Genomic DNA, 20,586 nt, shown 5'->3' on the forward strand with positions numbered 1-20,586 from the left:
GCGTCAATTTTCCTCCTGTAGCTAGTACCTAGCACCAGCCATTCGATTTTCCTTGCATTCTCCTGGGCTTGTGGTTCATCCTTACATGAAGGGTATAGCTCTTTGGGATCTAGTCTTAAAGCGGGGAGAAATTCCTGCTAGGCTTACAACCTTCGGCAGGCCATGGACTACGTTTCCTGCTCCCCATACTAGTTACTAATGCTCAGTTTTTATTTGTGTTTATCAGCTGCCTCTGTGACCAGTCCACAGAGTTGTTGTTTTAAGCTCTGCTTCCCATATAAGGAGAGTAATTTCCAGATTGGGTGTAAGGTGAACGTGGACCCGCTCTCCCCCATCACATAAAGAGGTGTATACGGTACTTACTTTATAAGAGGATTAAACCTCCTCCCATGGGATTTACTCACTGATATGGGTGATAAAATTGTAGCTGCACTGTTCTGTTCAGCATTGCATCCTAGCACCTAAGCCACAGCCTGGCTCTTAGTAGGTCCTCCATAAACACACCTTGACTGATAGACTGACAGTTGAGCTCAGATATTTTTTTCCTAACAAATTAGAGAATCATGCAAAGATATTTTAAAACATTTATACATTTTTATGCTTGATGCTTTTGCTGTCTTGTGGGACTTAGCATATTTGAGTTTACAATGAAGACTTTTTGAGACTTCATCTTTTCTCAGTGACTAAATCATTAGTTCCATGAGAGCAAGAGCCCACACACCTCTCTTCATACACCTCACAGGCTAGCACACTGCCGTGTACCTGCACGGCTGGTGTTCCGGGGGGTAGGTTGGTTGGTCAATTAAATGAACATATGAATGCTGAGTCCATGAAATCATGGACATTTGCAGTTTCAAAGCTGGTAGGAGCAACCGATGGTGTCCACTGCCCCAAGATGAGAAATGCCCTAAGAGATGTTTTGCCAATACTATCAAATGCAGTGAGTCATCCCCTACCTGAAGGAGGCTGGTCTCTATTTGGGTCAAAAATAAGCTTGTTCTCACTTATTTGTGAGCCCCATCACACCCACCCCACTTCCACAGAAGAGGCCCGTATTCAGGAGGGATCAGGCCTGTGGCTATAGAATAGAGTACAAATCGCAAGGCCACCACCCCAGTACAAGACCCTGACTCGGCCAATAGTCAATGAAGCACATTGATACTTAGGAATCATAGAAGGCTGATCATATTTTTGAGTAATTTATAGCATAGGAAGAAAGGTCTCTGAAAGCAGCTTCCAGAAAACACCCTGGTTTAATGGGATGAGAGGCCTTGTGTTTTTCCCAGATCTTTGGTTTCCAGGCAAAACTTTAGATGAAAGGTAATGAGCACAGCTACCAAAACCTGACAGTCTCTGTTTCTCTGCAGCTGCGCGTATTCAAGCTGGCCAAGTCCTGGCCCACCTTAAACACACTCATCAAGATCATCGGAAACTCAGTTGGGGCACTGGGGAACCTCACCATCATCCTGGCCATCATTGTCTTTGTCTTTGCTCTGGTTGGCAAGCAGCTCCTAGGGGAAAACTACCGTAGCAACCGAAAAAATATCTCCGCACCCCATGAAGACTGGCCCCGCTGGCACATGCACGACTTCTTCCACTCTTTCCTCATTGTCTTCCGTATCCTCTGTGGAGAGTGGATTGAGAACATGTGGGCCTGCATGGAAGTCGGCCAAAAATCCATATGTCTCATCCTTTTCTTGACGGTGATGGTGCTAGGGAATCTGGTGGTGAGTGGTGAGCCCTGCTGGGGGCACTGTCTCCTGGGGAAAGGAGAAGGCTTCTGGGTTAACTGAAAAAGCTTTGATCTGCATTTTTATGCCCAGATTGTACTTCTCTTGTTGAAAAGTCTTCAAACTTTTCAAATTCTTGTGGGATTCATTACAAGAAGTGTGCCTTGGGAGGCAGCCTGACTTGCAGGAATGAGAATATATGATTAAAAAAGAAAGACCTGGTGTAGAATCTCTGCTCCACCATTTACTAGGTGGGTGACCCCAGGCAATAAACTTAATCTCCTCAAGATCTAATTTCCTTAAAATCAAGAAAATAGTGCTTACTCATGGGTTTACTGGGAGAATTAAATGACAGGAGATGACATATGCAAATCGCCTAATGCAATGTCTGGGCTGAGGCAGGAACTCAATAAATGGTGTCTATTAGCTGTTAAAGGAAAAATGTCCTTCCCCAATCTAAGGGGGCTCAGAAAACATTTTTATTCAGGGAAGTAAGAGCTGACTGATTTCTCCAAGCTGCACAGGTCCTAGCTGGGAGCAGGGGGAGAGGCTGCAGGGAGGGGGCACAATGGGTCACAGACAACATCCAAGGCCACAGAGATAATAACAAAATCTACTCCATGTTTGGAGGAAGCCCCTCTGGAGACTCACTTGCCAATAAGCCCCAATACCCCTTCTCCACCCCAGCCTGGCCCCCTGCCCTCAGCTTGTCTCCACCCACTCTGGTCATGGGGGGTCCTTGCCCTCCTGGGACTGACTGGTTGTGTGGGAGGATGCAGTCTTCCAGAAGCTCCTTTCTTATTGCCCTGGACATCAACCAACTTGAGTTCTTTCCTCACGAGAGTTTTATAGACAGAAGAAAGCTAAACCAAGAAAACGGAAGCAACAACAAATCCAGACTCTTCAGTCTTTTCCACCCTGGCCCCTGAGCCAGAGATTCCTCTGCTGCATCCCAGAAACTCTGTTCTTCCAGGCTGAGCCCACCATCCCTGTAGAGCCACAGATGCCCCTCACTCTCAGACAGGAAGTTTACCCCTCTGAGCACTTTTACATTTCTCGTATCATTTTGTCTTCACAACCACTGTTCATCTGCTCTCAAGTGAAGAACGGGAAGCAGCAAGATGTGCCCAGGATTCCAGAGTCAGGAACAGAGCCCAGGGCTTTGGCACATGAGGATGGTTGCAGGAAGGGCCAATGCCTTCTCTCTGTTGTCCCTAAATGTCCCTCTGCTCAGCAGGGGGCTCCTCCTTTATGGTGGAAAATATGCTTCCAAGCCTCGTCCACTGAGGCGGGTCACTCCAGGACATCCCCAAACTTTCCCTCAACTGCTCTCAGAATGTCCATTCCCCCAAAAGGGACAGCATCCCAGGTGGGCAGGAAGAGGCCCAGGCCATGGCTGTCGTGCCAGCCAGCTGCTAACCCCGTAGGCCAATGTGGGGCTCAGCTTAGAGATTGATCAATCTTCCCTTCCATTCCTTCTCTTCAGGTGCTTAACCTGTTCATCGCCCTGCTGTTGAACTCTTTCAGTGCTGACAACCTCACAGCCCCAGAGGATGATGGGGAGGTGAACAACCTGCAGGTGGCCTTGGCACGGATCCAGGTCTTTGGCCATCGTACCAAGCAGGCTCTTTGCAGCTTCTTCAGCAGGCCCTGCCCATTCCCCAGGCCCAAGGCAGAGCCCGAGCTGGTGGCGAAACTCCCACTCTCCAGCTCCAAGGCTGAGAACCACATTGCTGCCAATACGGCCAGGGGGAGCTCTGGAGGGCTCCAAGCTCCCAGAGGCCCCAGGGATGAGCACAGTGACTTCATCGCTAATCCTACTGTGTGGGTCTCTGTGCCCATTGCTGAAGGTGAATCTGATCTTGATGACTTGGAGGATGATGGTGAGGAAGATGCTCAGAGCTCCCAGCAGGAAGTGATCCCCAAAGGACAGGTAAGAGTTATCCCCAAGGGACAGCCACAGGCAGTGGGGAGGAGCTTCAGGGCTTGAGTGACAAAGGGCAAAAGGGAAATGCAGAGGAGACCTTGACATAAAGAAGTTTAAACCATGCCAAGCTTTCCAGAGGAGGTGGCATTTGAGCAGGGCCTAGAAGAAAGAGTCAGAATTCCCCAGGCAGACAAACAGGGAGTGGGGGGCAGCAGGTGAGCAACAGGCCACCTCGAGGTGCTTGGGGATTGTCTTTCACACAGCTGTCCCATGCGCTCTGCCCAACCCAGGCTCTGTGCATGAGATGCTAATGAGATTTCTCTAAGAACAGGATGTTGTCCAAGAGCAAGGCTCATCTAATCTTTACCAGCATCCTAAGAAGTCCTGATTCTTATGTGACTCATTTAGCCAGCTTTTCCCCACAAGTGATATCACAGGGAAATGACACACTCCTTTTGGCACCAACTAATTTAAAGCACATTTGAGCCATTTGATAATATATATTTTTAAATACTTGGCACTATTCCTTACTACCTTAAGTTGGTATATCAACCCCCGCTGACCTCTTCTCAGTAACTCAGGGCATTCACCTCTGCCCAGCGTGGGAAGGCAGGGATCCCTGTGGGGCCTCAGGAACATGCAGGGCTGCTGGCCAGGTTACTAAGTGGTCCAGAAAAGCTGTGCTTTCAGTCTGTAGCTCTCCCATAGCCTTCTTCCCCGCAGTCGTCACTTGTGTTCCAGCAGCTGCTGTTATCAGCTGCCATATTTTACATGCCTTTGTCTGGGTGACAGCAGAGGGCAGGGCATCACCATCCCCAGAGTAAAGGACATGAACTCTGTGACAGCAGTCTGCTACTCAGAAGCATTTTCAGTTACTTTGGGGCTCTCAGGGAGCTCCAGGTGGCCAAGTTCCCTACAATTTTGACCTCTGGACAAATAACAATGGTCATGGCTAACATCTATTGAGCCAAGCACTTCGTGCAAAGTGTTTTACAAGCACTTAACATATTTAGTCATCAAAACAGCTGAATGATGCAGATCTAGCCTTTTCAATTTTGAAGACGGGAAAAACGAAGATTAGAGAGGTTAAACAACTTGCCTAAGGCCACACATCTTATAATTAATGGAGACCAAGGATAAAACACAGGTCTATCTAGCTATAGTCTTCATGCTCACTTCACACACGTGTATGTATATGTGTATGTACGTGAGTTGCATATATGAAACCCTTGTCTCTGGCAGCCTGTGATGTGCAAGATCCCTTCAAATTTAGAACTGGTCATCTAAGGGTGGGGCCAGGCACCCAGTTGGGACCCTCTCTCACTAGCAGGAGCAGCTGCAGCAAGTTGAGAGGTGTGAGGACCACCTGACACCCAGGAGCCCAGGCACTGGAACATCTTCTGAGGACCTGGCTCCATCCCTGGGTGAGACGTGGAAAGATGAGTCTGTTCCTCAGGCCCCTGCCGAGGTAGGTATGTGAGCTTCCTGGAGAGGTTGGACAGCCAGCCAGACACTGACCAGTGGGCTGGTAGAGGCTGGAGGGTGGGAGTGAAGATGGGGTATTCCAGACTGCACTCAACCACATAACCTCATTTCTTATCCTGGGAATTTTTAAAGTCCCTCCCAACCTCCGGCTAATCTGCACGATTTCAACTTTCACCATATACCATTGCCACAATCTCACTCCAGGGTGGCTGTAGGTATAGAAAGAAAGAGTGAGACTCCAGAAGCTGTGGGACCTAAGATCAGTTCCTAAACCTCTCTGATCCTCCATTTATTCATCTATGAAACTGAATGGTAATGCCTACTTGGTAGGATTATTTTGAAGCTTAAATGAGATGCTGCTTGTCAAATGTTTAGGTCCTGCCTGAGACAAAGTAAGTGCCCAGGAAATGACAGCCAAGAAAAAAGGTAACGAAAGACAATGCACAAAGAAAGTCAAATATCTTTCAGGGCCAGCAAATAAGAGTTGGAGGTGCTCACAGATGAGGAACTTTTCCCTTGTGATTCTCCCCTGCTTTCTTTTGTCCACGTCATTTTCTCTAGGCAAAAGCAGCCTGGGGCTAGGGAGAGGCTCTCTATAGGTGAGTAGTGAAGTGACAGCCTCACAGAGACTGAGCTGGAAGATTTGAGGTTTAGGATTGTCTTATACAAGGTACAAATAAATGTGGTTTCACTTACAAATCTTGAAGGAAACAAGCTATAGGGAAAGAGGCGTCTATGAAAGTTTAGCATCTTTAATAACACTGCTTCAATTCAAGAATTTAATTTGGCCCCTAGCCACTGGGTGTTGACTATGTGACAGGTACTGGGCTCAACAGAGATAAGGAAGTCATAATTCATCCCCAAAGTTATCAAGCCCTTCAGCTTGAAGAATGTCAGCTACTGGCTGTGTGCCCTAGGCAAGGCTGACCACAGCAGGGTAAGATAAGAGGGAGGGCTGGGACGGGATTTGGGGGCTGTGGGTGAACAGAAGCCGCTTGGTTCCCACTGGGTGAGGGCTGTCACATTCTGCACGTGGATGTCGTGCTTCTTCCCAAATGTTCCAAGGACTCCCCTGGCTAGTTGTCCCTACTCGGTGTTTTCAGTACACAACTTCTGGGTGTTGGTTTTTTGTTTTTGTTTTCTTGTCCATGACCCCGGCTAGGCAGGAGGGGCCTGACAGCGACAGATGGGGACCCGCCCCACCATTTGGGTCCATTAGCCAAGCTATCAGGTTTACTAATATGAGAGCAGCTTCAACCCCTAATTGAATTCATCTGGAGACATTATAGGGCTGGAGCTGCCAGGAGGGCAGCAGGCCCCTGCAGCATCACTCCATGATTAAATATTCAAGCCCAGTGAATGCTGAGAGTCGTTATGGGTGTAATTACGGTGTCTCGGGCCATTGCCAGCACTCCATCAGGGGCCCCGAAGGTTTACAGTCTCACACAGCTAAGCCTCTGGGACTCCAGGGAGAACAGCAGTGTTCCAGGCTTCAGCTGGCGAGGCACCAAACATGGGTGCAGTTGAACCTGCAGTGACCGCGTGCAATTCCCCGGGCCCCGCGGAGAGACGAGTTCACTGCCCTGGGCTTCTCCCCTGCAGGGAGTGGACGACACAAGCTCCTCTGAGGGCAGCACGGTGGACTGCCCAGATCCTGAGGAGATCCTGAGGAAGATCCCTGAGCTGGCAGATGACCTAGAAGAACCAGATGATTGCTTCACAGAAGGTGAAGGGACAGCCACAGCCCCCTCACACTGATGTTAATTAGGGCCAGAATCCAGTTGAGCGAACACTCACCTGGGATCCACAGAAGACAAACAAGCTGTGCCCACTTGCTGCCTCATTCCCAGGCTTGAGGGTGCCAGCATCAGACACACGTGCCCCAGCTGGCAGCAGCCTGGCCGTGGTATCTGCATCTCATGCCCTATCAGACACCACGGAGAGACGTGTGCCTTCCTCGTTACCCTCAAAAACCCCTCCCTAAGTTCTAAACCAGCCCTTTTGAGTCGAAAGGGGGAAAGGTAGTCACCACCATAAACACCACTGAAAACTCTTGATTTGGACCATGAAGGACCCAGAGGAGGGCCATGATGTATCTGCTTCCCTCAATCTTTTGTTTAGCTCTCAAGAGCAGAACCTGTGTCTTAGTCATCTTTCTTCTCAGTATTTAGAACAGTGAGGCACATTACATTCTCAATAAATATTTGTGCAATGAATGAATCAAGAGTCCATTCTATGAAGGGAATTGTGGCCTCAATGCTTTCTAAAAATACGTAGAAAAATTTTTTAAATGCTTGAGTTTTTATTAATAGTTTTATTTGACTCTGGGCTGGGCTGAGCTGGGCTGGACTCAATCCCCATCTCAGCCGTGTCGTGGCCCTCAGTTCAGCTTGGGCTTGGAGCATATCCCCCTCAGGCACCCCCAGGCTCATACCCCGTAGCTTGTCTGTTTTCCAGGTATAGGTGGGCAGGACAGGGACCACTAGTGTCATCTGTAAGAAGGATATGGCTAGGAAAAACATCAGAGTGTGCAAGACTAATGATGGAGAGGAACACCTGCAGGTCTGGATTGAGGGACTGCCTGGAAGGGACCCCTCTTCACTCATATTCCAGGAAAGAATTTTTTTCCAAGGGCATGACAAGTGGGTTTCCTAGCAGAATGGTTTCTCTGCAGCAGGAGCAGAAATTATCCCCTTTGCCCAGTGGCCATCACCCACCATCAGTCACCTCTCCCCACAGGATGCATTCGCCACTGTCCCTGCTGCAAAGTGGATACCACCAAGAGTCCATGGGATGTGGGCTGGCAGGTGCGCAAGACTTGCTACCGTATTGTGGAGCACAGCTGGTTTGAGAGCTTCATCATCTTCATGATCCTGCTCAGCAGTGGATCTCTGGTAAGGGGAGGCACAGTCCCTTCCCCCAAATCCTCCAGATAGGAATCTCCTACAATCTAAAGGCCCTGGAGCTGCATCGGTGGGTTCTCCTGACTACTGAGCTGAAAGTCCCCAACCTTGTCACTAGAAGGAGAGCTGCAGCCCAGGGCAAGGGCCCCTCTTAGCAGCAGAGCATGGGAGGTGTTCAAGGTGCCTGTGCCATGGCCTGCCAAACCTGACTGCAAGAATTTGAGTGAGTGAGTGTATGCATCCCACTATATAGATGGGAAAACTGACACTCAAAATGTTTAAAAGACTTGTCCAAGGTCACCCAACTTGTCAGCAGCAAAACCCAGCTTTGCCCTTATTTAATCCCGAAGCCCCTGGTTTCCCACCCTCTGACCTCCCCAACACACGGCCTTCTCTGAAGGCCTACAGTACAAAAAGGACTATCTTTCCTTATCGAACCACTTCCAAATGCTACTAATTACTCCTTTAAAGCTCACAGAAAATCATTACAATAGCACTTCTCAAAATTTAATCTCCCAGGAGCTTCTTCAAATGCAGATTCTCATTCCATAGAGCTGTGGCAGGGCCTGAGAATTTGCATTTCCAACAAGCTCCCAGGTGATGCTTGCACTGCCCTCAGTGACCCACACTTTGAATAACAAGGCCTTATGGGAATAGAGATTCAGAGTTGGGAGACACCTCTAAGGCCCTGGCTGAATACTGGGCTTTGTAGAGCAAAGAAGGAAGGTTCTCTCTGTACTGTGGCTTAAGCTCCTTATACAATCTCAACTACTCCGCCAGTAGACCAAGGTAGACATAGATACAGGAAGGGACTTAACATCCTCAGTTGTTTGCATTTTCTAGATGAGGAAGTCGAAGCCCAAAGGCATGAGGCGCTTCAGGTAATTAGTTGAAGGGCTGGGAATAGAGTCCAAGGTCGCAGCTAATTAGTTGAAGGGCTAGGACTACAGTCCCACTCTTCTGATTCACGGCTGCAGTGTTTTCACTCATCTTGCACCTTATGTGTCATTTACTCTCTAAAAACAACCTACTAAATATCTGGGCCTCCATCTAAATGCCAGATTGCCCAGGAAGGGTGACAAAACTGCTCGGTGCATGGCCTCAGCCTTAGGGAGGAGCACAGGTGCGGGACAAGGCAGGATCTGAGAGGTGGGAGGAAAACTAGGGTGGCAATGACGCAAAGCCAAGGGAGAAGAGAGTTTCGGGGCAGGGGCTGCTTTGCCATCTTGGGTGCAGGGGGGAGGGTGTGACAGCAGCTGCAGGTGCCCAGTGCCCTGGCAGAGGGCAGTGATTGTCCACACGGACCTCAGCACAGTGTAGAGGCCAAATTGCAGGGACAAGAGGGGGTGGGCTGTGCTTTCTCCACACCTACGCTCCTCTCCTTCCAGTCCTCCTGGATTAAAATAATAACCACATGTGCTGTTGGCCAGGTGCTCTCCTCACTACCTCATTGGCTTGTGGGCCTTCTCTCCTCATTTCACTTCTCTGCTCTCCCTTGCTCCCTCCCTTCTCTTTCTAACCCCCTTCTCCTCACACCCTGGTCCACCCCCTGCATTCCCAGGAGGAAGCTCAGACCTGCAGCACTGCTCCAGCCCAACCCGCCCCCCTGCAGCTCTCCCTTCCCTCCCATCTCCTTTCCCCTGGGACTGAACAGGCTGGCACCAAATTTAGCCTTCTTTAGGCTTTCACTTGAGTACCTTTTAAAAATAACATGCATTTTCATCTGACAAAGTAAGGTACCAAAAAAATACTTGGAAATTATAGAAAAAGGTAAAGAAAAAAAAATCATCCATTTCCCTATCACTCAAAGAGAAGCTCACTTTGAAAACATGCTGGTATACCTCCTTCTCATCTTGCTTATGCATTAAATATGCACACATTACAAAAATAAAGCCACTTTTATGCATTCTATAACCTCAGTACATTTTCTCCATAAATATTCTGATATTATCTCATTTAATGGCTATAACATATTCCTTTATAATTTATTCAACCCATCTCTATGTTTACTTCTAATACACATTGAATATTCCCTATGTGTACTCCCTTAGAGACGTTGGATAATCTCCTGTCTTAGTCCTGGTCCTAGACACAGAATCGGAAGCTGAGAAAAGATGTGGGTTCAGTTGAAATCCAGCTTCAGCTGATCCCATGGAAAGCCCTGAAGCACAAAGGGCACCACAGAGCTGTCCCACCTTGAGGCAAAGGAGACAGCCCTTGTAAATCCCCGTGTCAGTGTCCCTGGCTGAGGGCTGCCCCAGCGGGGAAGATGAGCATTTCCCAATGTGGACACAGTTCCCTCCAGCCCAGCGAAGCCATCAGGTAAAGGGGGTGTCTGCATCCGTGAACTATTAGCAGCTGACACTCCCAGCAGATGAAGGATAGGGGCACTGGCCCCTTAAAGAGGAGCTGGGTGGGCACCAACAGCCTCCAGTGTCCTTAGGATTAGTGCTTGAAGGTGGAATTGCTGGGTTCCTGAAACCTTTGAGTCACATGGCCAATTTGGCTTCACACAGGACTGGCCACATTTTCACTCCTGCCAGTCACTTGTAAGGGTGGCAGCTCCCCACAGCCACAGCATCCTAGGGTTTCCCCCATTCTTTTCCATCTCCACCAGTCTGATAGAAGAAAAACAGCATCTTCTTTTAATTTGAATTTCCTTGATTACCAGTGAGATAGAACATTCTTTTTCAGAGGTGTGTTGGCGATTCTTACTTTCATTTTTGTAAACTGCCTGTGAACATCCGTTGATGCTTTTATTTTTAAACAAAGTCACTGTTAGTATCCCTTTGGTTCACTTCCAAAATCCAATTTGAGAAGGTTTTCTTTCTCCCTTGCATTTAGCATCCCTGCAAATATCAGCAGGGCTGTGTGTCCCCACTGGCCCTGAAGAAGTCATGCTTTGTATCTCACAGTACCTCCTCCACTATCCCACTTTACCACCCCACAACAAACAAAATGCTACTGGCAAGCTGACTACCAAATCCCCTTCCAGGGACTGTGGTCAGGGCTGGCTGGGTCCTTCCCTATCAGTCTGGGCCCCAGTGCTGTGGGTCCAGGCAGCCTGCCATTCTGCATCCTTTCTTCCTTCCAGGCCTTCGAAGACTATTACCTGGACCAGAAGCCCACGGTGAAAGCTTTGCTGGAGTACACTGACAGGGTCTTCACCTTTATCTTTGTGTTCGAGATGCTGCTTAAGTGGGTGGCCTATGGCTTCAAAAAGTACTTCACCAATGCCTGGTGCTGGCTGGACTTCCTCATTGTGAATGTGAGTGGCTCAGTGGGAACACGTGGGGTTTGGGGTCCTCCCCTCTGACTCCTGGCTACAGCTAGTGCAAAGGAAGCTCAGAGACCTGGCCCTCAAGGGCTACCTCAAAGAAAAGCTTTGAGCATTTAGTGAGGAGTCTGAGAATAGCCCTGACACCCATGAGTGGTAAAGTCCAGGCAGTATGTGACTGTGACACAATAGTGATTGTTAGGTGAGTTATTAGGTCTCCATTCAGAAAGATCCCTGCAATCCTCTGCATTTTTACATCCAAAGTGAGAAGATACATGCAGCTCTCAGAAGTCTTATGGCCCTGCATCCACAGATGGGGCTTCTGGACCTCGGGGAGCCATGAACTGTGAGCACAGAGAATCTTCCCACCTGCAGGTCTGTGGTCCTCACACCTGGCTGCATTTGAGAATCACCTGGGGAGCTATGAAATATGCAGTGACCGAACACCACTACCCCAGAGATTCTGATCTTATTGATCTTGGGTGGGGCCCAGGCACCTGTATTTTATAAATGCTCCCAGGCATTTCCAAGGTGCAGCCATGGCTAAGAACCACTGAGCTTATACTGCTGCCTGCTCCCCAGTGGCATTGAAAAGAACAGAGGGCCCATTTGGAGAGGTAATGAGCTGGAGTTCATGTGTTCACACTCATAGTAACCTGTGGCCAGTAACCCCTGCATTAGAGAATTGACTGTGTGCTTCTCACACATCAGACATGTGATTCCTCAGTCATCTCTTCCTCATCTTAACCACCACATTGCACTATCACTGTCTAGGCCACTACCTTCTTTACTTTGCAGCATGGTTACCTGAGTTATCTGTTCACTGCCGCATAGCTGAGGGTTTCTGCAAGCAGGGTGAGGCATGTACTGTGTTGGTCTCTGCCTGCCCCACTCCAGCAGCTGCCAGCAGCAAGGTCTGCCCAGCAGAGGTGTCAGGAAATGTGTCTGTATTTGGTGCTTGCCTCCTGAAGCTGGATGAGGTCCAGCACAGAACATTCTGTCCAGCCTCCTGTGCTGGCAGGTCCTCCACAGCAGGCCTGTGCATTCAATTCTCTTCTTCCCTGATGCCAATGCACTAGCAGCTTCAGGCCACTGTACCACAAGGATTGGCTGTGAGGCCTGAAATCTGAGTCATGGGTGATAATTCTGTGCATATAAAATAATTATTCATAAATGAAAGGAAAATTATTATTCTGGTGTCCCACCCCTTTAGGGGCACAGTCACTCCTGCTTATGTTGATCTCACCAGTCTCAGTCCTAATCACCTTAAACAGTCACACACTCATTTCATCCATCTTCCTACTGATTCTTCCTTCCAACCATCCATCCTTCCTTCCATACATTTCACCTTTTGTATCCAACCTTTCAGTCTTCCTTTTTCCTTCCTCCCAAACATCCATCCATCTTTATTTCTTCCAGCTGTACATCTCCATAAGCCCTCTCCTTCCATCCATCCATTCCCGTTCTTCTTTCCCTCTTCTCTTCTGCCCAATCATTTATTCTAAATTTCCTTCCATCTATTCATCATCCTTAACCCTTATATCTTTCTATCTTTTGATTCATTCTTCTATCCAACTGTCCAATCGTCTAACATTCTGTTCACTCATTCATGCATCTTCCATCCAAGCATCCTTCTACTCACTCATCCTTCTATCCACTCATTCTTCCATCTTTCCATTCTTGCTTCAACCTATCCATCTATTCTTCCTTTCTTCCACTTATCTATTCATTCATCCCTTTCCCTTCCATTCATCATCCATTCATCTATCCTATCAACCTTTCAGTCATTCACTAATTTATTCCATTTATCTATTCTGTCCAGCTCCCCATCTTTCTATTCATGCATCAGTCATTTTATCCAGCCATCCATCCTTCTCTTATCCACCTATCTCATCTATCCATTCACTATTCCCTGCTTTCATACTTTTCCTTTCTTCTTTGTTTCTTCCATCCTTCCATTCAACTATCTATCCTATCCATCTTTTTGTATCTGTTATATTTTAAAATTTTTTAAAATACATTTTATTGTATATGTTTGTATTAGTCTATTTTCATGCTGCTGATAAAGACATACCTAAGACTGGGCAATTTATAAAAGAAACAGGTTTAAATGAACTTACAGCTTCACATGGCTGGGGAAGCCTCACAATCATGGCAGAAAGAAAGGAGGTGCAAGTCACGTCTTACGTGGATGGCAGCAGGCAAAGAGAGAGGTTGGGCAGGGAAACTCCCCCTTATAATATCGTCACATCTCATGAAACTTATTTGCTATCATAAGAACAGCATGGGAAAGACCTGCTCCCATGATTCACTTACCTCCCACTGGGTCCCTCCCCTCCCACAACACATGGGAATTAAAGGTAAGATTTGGGTGGGGACACAGCCAAATCATATCAATATTTAAGGGGTACAAAATGATGTTATAAGATATATATATATATATAGTAAAATGATTACTATAGTGGAACATATTAACATATCCATCATCTCACTTAGTTACCCATTTCTCCCCCTGCGGCAAGAGCAGCTATAATTACTCAGTTAGCAAAAATACTGAAAACAATATGCTATTATTAACTATAGTATTCATGTTATACATTATATCTATCCTATTTATCGTTGTATCCTTTAATTCATCCCTCTATGCAATCACCCTTCAACTTTTCATCCAGCTGTACTTCTTTCTTTCCTTCCTTCTAGCCATCCCAATGCTCCTATTTTTCTTCCATTTGTCAAACATCTATTTATAACTATTGAATACAGGATTGTCTTATGAAGTGGTCTGCAAGAAACAGAGGCACAGAATACTCACTATCTCCAGGATCTTACACTTTAGTCTTTCAGCAGACAAGACACACATGGAAATAAATGTATTATAAGGGTGAATGTGTTGAGCACTGCTGGGGGCAATTAGTATCTTGGAGACACAGAGACATGAGCCTTCTTCCACTCTTGGCGTGGGGTGGTTGAGAAGGCTTCCTATGGGAGGTAGCATTAGATGTAGGGCATAGAAATGAGCAGGAGCAAGGAGCTGCAAGGGGACTGGGGAAGGCCCGTCTTAGCTAAAGCCTGACCCTGAACAAAGGCACAGACACAAGTATGCTCAGGGAACAATTTGATTTGGGTAGAATGTGTGGGTGAAATATGATTGGAAAAGTAGGTTGTGACCATATGACACAGGCTACAGAGTACGGAGCTTATCCTGAGGGTGATAAAGTACCAGTGAAGTTTGGGAGTAAGAGAAAGACATGATCATAATCAGATTTGCAGTGGAGAATAGATGCATGGTGCAGTACTAGGGCCTGGAGACTACTTGGGAGGCTAGTGGGCTGAGCAGTGGGAATGGAGGTGGGCTTGGGTGGACAGACTTTGCTGGAGAGGCACCAGCACCTGTCTGCCCCAGCTGCAGATTGTCCACGTGAGGCAGACTTCCCAGGGGGCTGAGCAAAAGACTGAATAGGGTTCAGCATGGAACTGGCCCCAAAACTCCCTACCCTCAGGCACCCAGGCAGCTGGGTCTCACCTGCTGATGTCTGGAGCCTTGCATGAATGAAGGAAGGGGGTCCCTTCCATTCCAGTTCTTTGTCCTGATGGAATAAGCCACTCATCCAAAGAATGGACATCGCTTGGGACTCTGCCACTCAAGTATAAAGCCCTTCTTTTCTGAAGCTCCTGTGTGCATCCCACCTAACTGCCAGGGTAAGCTGAGCCTGAATTCAGCCCACCATCTGTGGTGTGGCTAAGATCTCACAGGACAGGGTCCTAGCCCGTATCTATGACATCTCCCTGGCATCTTCAAAGTTCCTAGCAGGGGAACTTTTTTCATGTAAGTTTCTTTCCTTTGCAGTCTTTGGACCATCACTTAAAGAAAACTGACAGACCAACAGGGGCTCACAAGTCAGTCATTATATCTCAGATATCTATTGAAGCTAGATCTCACGGACCCATACCAGAAACTTTTTGAAGAACTGCAAAGCTATCAGAACTTTGGAATTCTCTTAGTCTGACTTTTTCATTTTACAAAGGGTGAAAGTACCCTGGACTAGCCAGGCACTAACCCAAGGTCACAAAAACTCAGGCTTCAAAAGGGAATTAGACCCCAACCAAACCACTATTCTTTCCACTCCACTTCTCTGAGCAAATATAATTCAGATTACTATATTCCTCAGAATAGACTCTCAGCATAGCCCCTAGGAGGGAACATCGTATCTCCAAGTCTCTGAAAATCAGTTCAAGGTTGTTGAGGCCTGACTGCTACCCCTAGAGAGAAAAGGAAGAGTTGATTTAATACACTGGAAGCTTGGCCACCTACATACCAGAGGTTGGTGATGTTAGAGACTGAGTTTTGCTTGCCCAGATTGTTTAAGAGAGTGGTGAATAAAATTTTTAATACAAGGGAAGAGACAGAACTCTTTCTAGACTCTCATTGGAGTTCTGAATAAGGTGGGAGTTAGGATGATGGCTTAGACGTGTACGGATGGGAGGCTGGGCAGGGAGTTCCTATCTCCTTCCACCAGGACTGCCTTTCTGGAAACCTAGAGTGATGTTTCTGCCCTCTCCTGCACTCAGATCTCACTGATAAGTCTCACAGCGAAGATTCTGGAATATTCTGAAGTGGCTCCCATCAAAGCCCTTCGAACCCTTCGCGCTCTGCGGCCACTGCGGGCTCTGTCTCGATTTGAAGGCATGCGGGTAAGTCTGACCTCAAAACTTCTCTCATCTGGCCAGCCACGGTGGCTCATGCCTGTAATCCCAGCACTTTGGGAGGCTGAGGCGGGCAGATCACCTGAGGTTAGGAGTTCAAAACCACCTTGGCCAACATGCCGAAACCCCGTCTCTGCTAAAAGTACAAAAATTAGCCAAGTGTGGTGGTAGTGAGCCGAGATTGTGCCATTGCACTCCAGCCTGGGTGACAGAGCGAGACTCCGTCTCAAAAAACAAACAAAAAACTTCTCTGATGTGCAGCTTTTGGTACCCCTTCCCCCTTTATGCCCTCCATCCCACCAACCCTGAGCTCCGGGGCTCCACCTCCAAAGGTAGGCTCTGAGTCTTCACTTCCTGCTCTGACTTTGGTGGTACTGCATGTCCTAACTCTCTTAGTTCTCTTTCAAGTCTTTTTGTGGGCCCCTCTTCCCTTGTCACCCATAAATATTACAGCCACCAGGACCCAGACCTCACCCCCTTTGCTCTTAGTGAAGTGATCCTGAATCATCGCTCCACAAGCATCTATTATCTCAATCACCCAACTCTGCCTCTTATTGCCAACATCTCCAGAACATCCCAAGTTCTCTGTCTTTCCATGACAAATGAGTCTTTCCTCTAATACTCCATTTAAAAGTAGTGACATCATCAGCTCATTACCTCAGCTGCCACCCACTGGAATGCTTCTTCTCTCCTACCTAATGCAATCATCAGGTCCTGTGGATTTTTCCCTTCCATCCACCCCTTTCCTTATCCACCACCGTCAGCCTCCACCTTGCCCTAACTGCCTCCGTCAGGACAGAATGCTCACAGCCAGAGCCTTCTCTTAGAGACTGCTGATTGACACCCACCTCTTCCTCATAATTACAAAAGGCTCCCCAGCAGAAAGTAAGGTTTTGCTTTGCTCCACTATCATTGGCTGGAAGTAGTCATCACAGCTTCAAAAACAAAAGTGGGCTTTTCAAATTAACTTGTACCTTTACAAGCACTAAGACCTGAAGATTGAAATAGTTTGAAATTTATTTTATTTTGTATCTAATAGATTCTCATTTGCTTATTTACAAATGAGCTATTTTGTGAATATGGATTTAGGTTTTCACTAGTTCTTGACCAAAGCATACTTTAAATTGTATTTAAATTGTGTTTGCGTTTTATGCATGGTACTTAAGGAGAATAAGTCAAGGTTCTAGAAGTTTGTATGTGCAAGTACAATAGACACACTCACACTTCTAAATGAGTGCAGTATGCTTGTAAACTCATCCATCTTCTCACTGCAACCCACCCTGAATGAGGTTAAGGGAAGAAGGTCTAAATCCATCTTCAGCTGCCCAGTGTCTCTCAGTCTTCTGAGTCTGAATTATTGCACTAATTAACCCACTTATCTTGCTGCTTCCAAAGGCCACTGGCTCATGAAGCAGCCTGAATGAGTATAGAAAGAGATAGAATCCAGCAGAGGGGGTGGGGTATTGGGGGGTTCCATGTCTTTCTCTATCTCCCACCAGGTGGTGGTGGATGCCCTGGTGGGCGCCATCCCGTCCATCATGAATGTCCTCCTCGTCTGCCTCATCTTCTGGCTCATCTTCAGCATCATGGGCGTGAACCTCTTCGCAGGGAAGTTTTGGAGATGCATCAACTATACCGATGGAGAGTTTTCTCTTGTACCTTTGTCGATTGTGAATAACAAGTCTGACTGCAAGATTCAAAACTCCACCGGCAGCTTCTTCTGGGTCAATGTGAAAGTCAACTTTGATAATGTTGCAATGGGTTACCTTGCACTTCTGCAGGTGGTGAGTCAACCATGAGATCAACCATATCTCTTGCTTTGGCTGCTCAATAAAATGGAGAGTCTGGGTTCCCAGAAGATGCTATGTGGGGACTTTGCAAGGAGTAGCCCTCAGTGTGAAGTGAGGTCATTCTCTCTTCCTACAGACTACACCATGAAGCTAGAGGGCCTTCCTAGTGAATATGATATCACAGTGGTGCAATCACACAAGTGTTGGCCAGTAGAATAGTATAAAGGGATGGGCCTGCCATGGGATTGTTATCAGGTGGTGAGTTAAAACACAGAACCTGTACAAAATAGACAAGGCATAGCCACATGTTCAGTCTTCAACTTCACATCATTTCCTAAATGGTAATAAAGTATGTCTAACTAGGTCTATTGTAATGATATATAATGTTGGTGATAATGACAGTCAAACACATTCACCCTGTCTTTCTTTCATCATCCATTCAACATTCAATCACTCATTTCTTGCCTTCATCCACATGTTCATTCAGTCCTCTGTTCTTTCAAGTGTTAATACAATTACTTATACATTTGTCATGCAGTTACTCTTGAGTGTCTACATTCCACCATTGGTTCTTGCATTTATTCAACAAATAATCTCTGAGTAGCTCTGGTATGCCAGGCATGGTACTACTCAGCCCTGGGAGATACAGTCAGAACTGGCCTTGGACACTGATGCTGTATGAGAGAAACAGACTAATAAGTGAATTAAAACAGCAAATCATGTGCTTTAAACAGGCCTAGGAGTGTAAGACCTAAGATGTCTTGCATGCTCTGAACATGCTGGAAGGCACATCCAGTTTCTAGACCTCAAGAATGCTAAAGCTGAAGGCAGGAACATGGAGGTCTTCTATTCTCAACTTCTCCATCTGGAAGATATACCATTCTTACATCATGTGCATAAGGTGGGAAAGTGGCTGAGAAAATGGCAGCCCTGAGAGGGGAAACCTTAGGCAAGTGCACAGAGCAGCCTTGTAGCAGTTGGCACTAGAACCAGACATCTAGACACTCAGTCTTCAGTCCATACTACATTCTGAAAGTCTCTGTGTCTTTAATGCTACTCTATTCTTAAACAGCCACGTGTGGGATTACTTTAAATCATCATATGAGATTAGTCAAGTAACCCAAGGGAACCTTTCCTTTCATTCTTTCTGCACAAGCCCTTTCCAACTTAGGACTCTCCCCTCTCTAACTGGGCCACCATGGCTTGGGAAGGGTCCAGTGTAGATGGATGGGCAGACACTGAGTGGCCTCTGCTCCTTGTCTCCAGGCAACCTTTAAAGGCTGGATGGACATTATGTATGCAGCTGTTGATTCCCGGGAGGTGAGTCTCAACCCACTGTCCCTACAGCCTTCCCCTCTGTGCATCCTACCCATATCAGTCTGCATTTGAAATGAAATGACGATGACCCTGGTACTGGAAGAGGCGATCACCCAGCAACCTCACACTGTCCCTCCTTGCAGCAGTGTCCAGCTGGCTCTCTGTTGGGTGTTCCAGCCACCGAGCCTATCCCCCTTTCATCTACACTCCCCAGGCTTCTCGAGGTTTTCCTCTGTTCACCATTGAGGAAAGCATCAGATAACCTCTAAGAGACAGTTCATGTGAGTCACTCCCTGGACAAGGGTGGGAGCAAAGCAAGGGTAGTGGCTAAATCAAGGGGCATCGGGAGGAATGAGGTAGAATCTCAGGAACTATCATAAAACCCAGGCTGGGCCAGGCGCAGTGGCTCATGCCTGTGATCCTAGCACTTTGGGAGGCCGAGGTGGGCAGATTGCCTGAGCTCAGGAGACCAGCCTGGGCAACACGGTGAAACCCCGTCTCTACTAAAATATGAAAGAAATTAGCCAGGCATGGTGGCTTGTGCCTGTAGTCCCAGCTGCTCAGGAGGCTGAGGCAGGAGAATCTCTTGAACCCGAGAGGCAGAAGTTGCAGTGAGCTGAGATTGCGTCACTGCACTGCAGCTTGGGCGAGAGATCGAGGCTCAATCTCAAAAAAAAAAAAAAAAAAAGAAAAAAAAGAAAAAGCCAGGCTGGGGAGACACTATTGGGGAATGACCCCTTCCTGCTGTGGCAGGCACTGTCAATTCCCTGCCACCTCTTCCCTTAGCCCATTTCTGATTTCACCTGCAGGCTGCACTTCTGATTCTCTGTGTAAAGACTTCAGGGCTTAGGAGCTTGTTCAGCAACTTCTCCCCCAAGGACCAGGGATTTAATGTCCCCAGGGGCAACCCTTACCAATAAGTTTCGGGAGTCTGAGGATAAATACTCCAGCTTCCCTGTCCCTTGGTGATACAATCCTGCATGTGCTCTACACAGTTACTCAGAGGACCCCAATAGGATTGCGCTCCAGCTGCCCACAATGATGCCCTGCTTAACAACATCCTCTTCACAGGCTCTTCTCCCGTTCCCGCTTATTCTCCCCCACTCCTGCTTATGTGCGCCCACTCCCTCATTCCTGCTTCCTTGGATCACCTCCCAGATAAATCACCTGCACCCAGGTCCATGTCTTAGGCTTGGCTTTCAGAGCGAACCTGAACTAAGACACCCACCCTCCTTCCCACTCTCCCTTGTCTGGTCACAGGTCAACATGCAACCCAAGTGGGAGGACAACGTGTACATGTATTTGTACTTTGTCATCTTCATCATTTTCGGAGGCTTCTTCACACTGAATCTCTTTGTTGGGGTCATAATTGACAACTTCAATCAACAGAAAAAAAAGATAAGTGGGGCTCAGGTGTTTCTGGTTTCTGCTGTAGTGGTAAGCCTTATATTTC

At 47.3% G+C, this 20,586-nt stretch overlaps 1 protein-coding gene across 3 annotated transcripts in view; it reads left to right on the top strand.

Moving 5' to 3' along the window:
* Nucleotides 1–20,586, top strand: part of SCN10A (sodium voltage-gated channel alpha subunit 10) — a 91,549-nt gene that overhangs the window by 58,669 nt on the left and 12,294 nt on the right. For 2 of the 3 annotated variants that reach the window (XM_012510796.1, XM_012510806.1), the window contains 10 exons: nt 1,368–1,727; nt 3,217–3,663; nt 4,985–5,125; nt 6,745–6,868; nt 7,882–8,036; nt 11,140–11,313; nt 15,892–16,014; nt 17,526–17,810; nt 19,083–19,136; nt 20,394–20,531. In XM_012510796.1, coding sequence (XP_012366250.1) covers nt 1,368–1,727; nt 3,217–3,663; nt 4,985–5,125; nt 6,745–6,868; nt 7,882–8,036; nt 11,140–11,313; nt 15,892–16,014; nt 17,526–17,810; nt 19,083–19,136; nt 20,394–20,531 — 2,001 coding nt within the window. The remainder of the gene's footprint in view (nt 1–1,367; nt 1,728–3,216; nt 3,664–4,984; nt 5,126–6,744; nt 6,869–7,881; nt 8,037–11,139; nt 11,314–15,891; nt 16,015–17,525; nt 17,811–19,082; nt 19,137–20,393; nt 20,532–20,586) is intronic. The other variant, XM_012510803.1, reaches the window with a different exon arrangement.

The sequence above is a fragment of the Nomascus leucogenys genome, chromosome 4, assembly GCF_006542625.1.
Source record: "Nomascus leucogenys isolate Asia chromosome 4, Asia_NLE_v1, whole genome shotgun sequence".
Lineage (NCBI taxonomy): Eukaryota > Metazoa > Chordata > Mammalia > Primates > Hylobatidae > Nomascus > Nomascus leucogenys.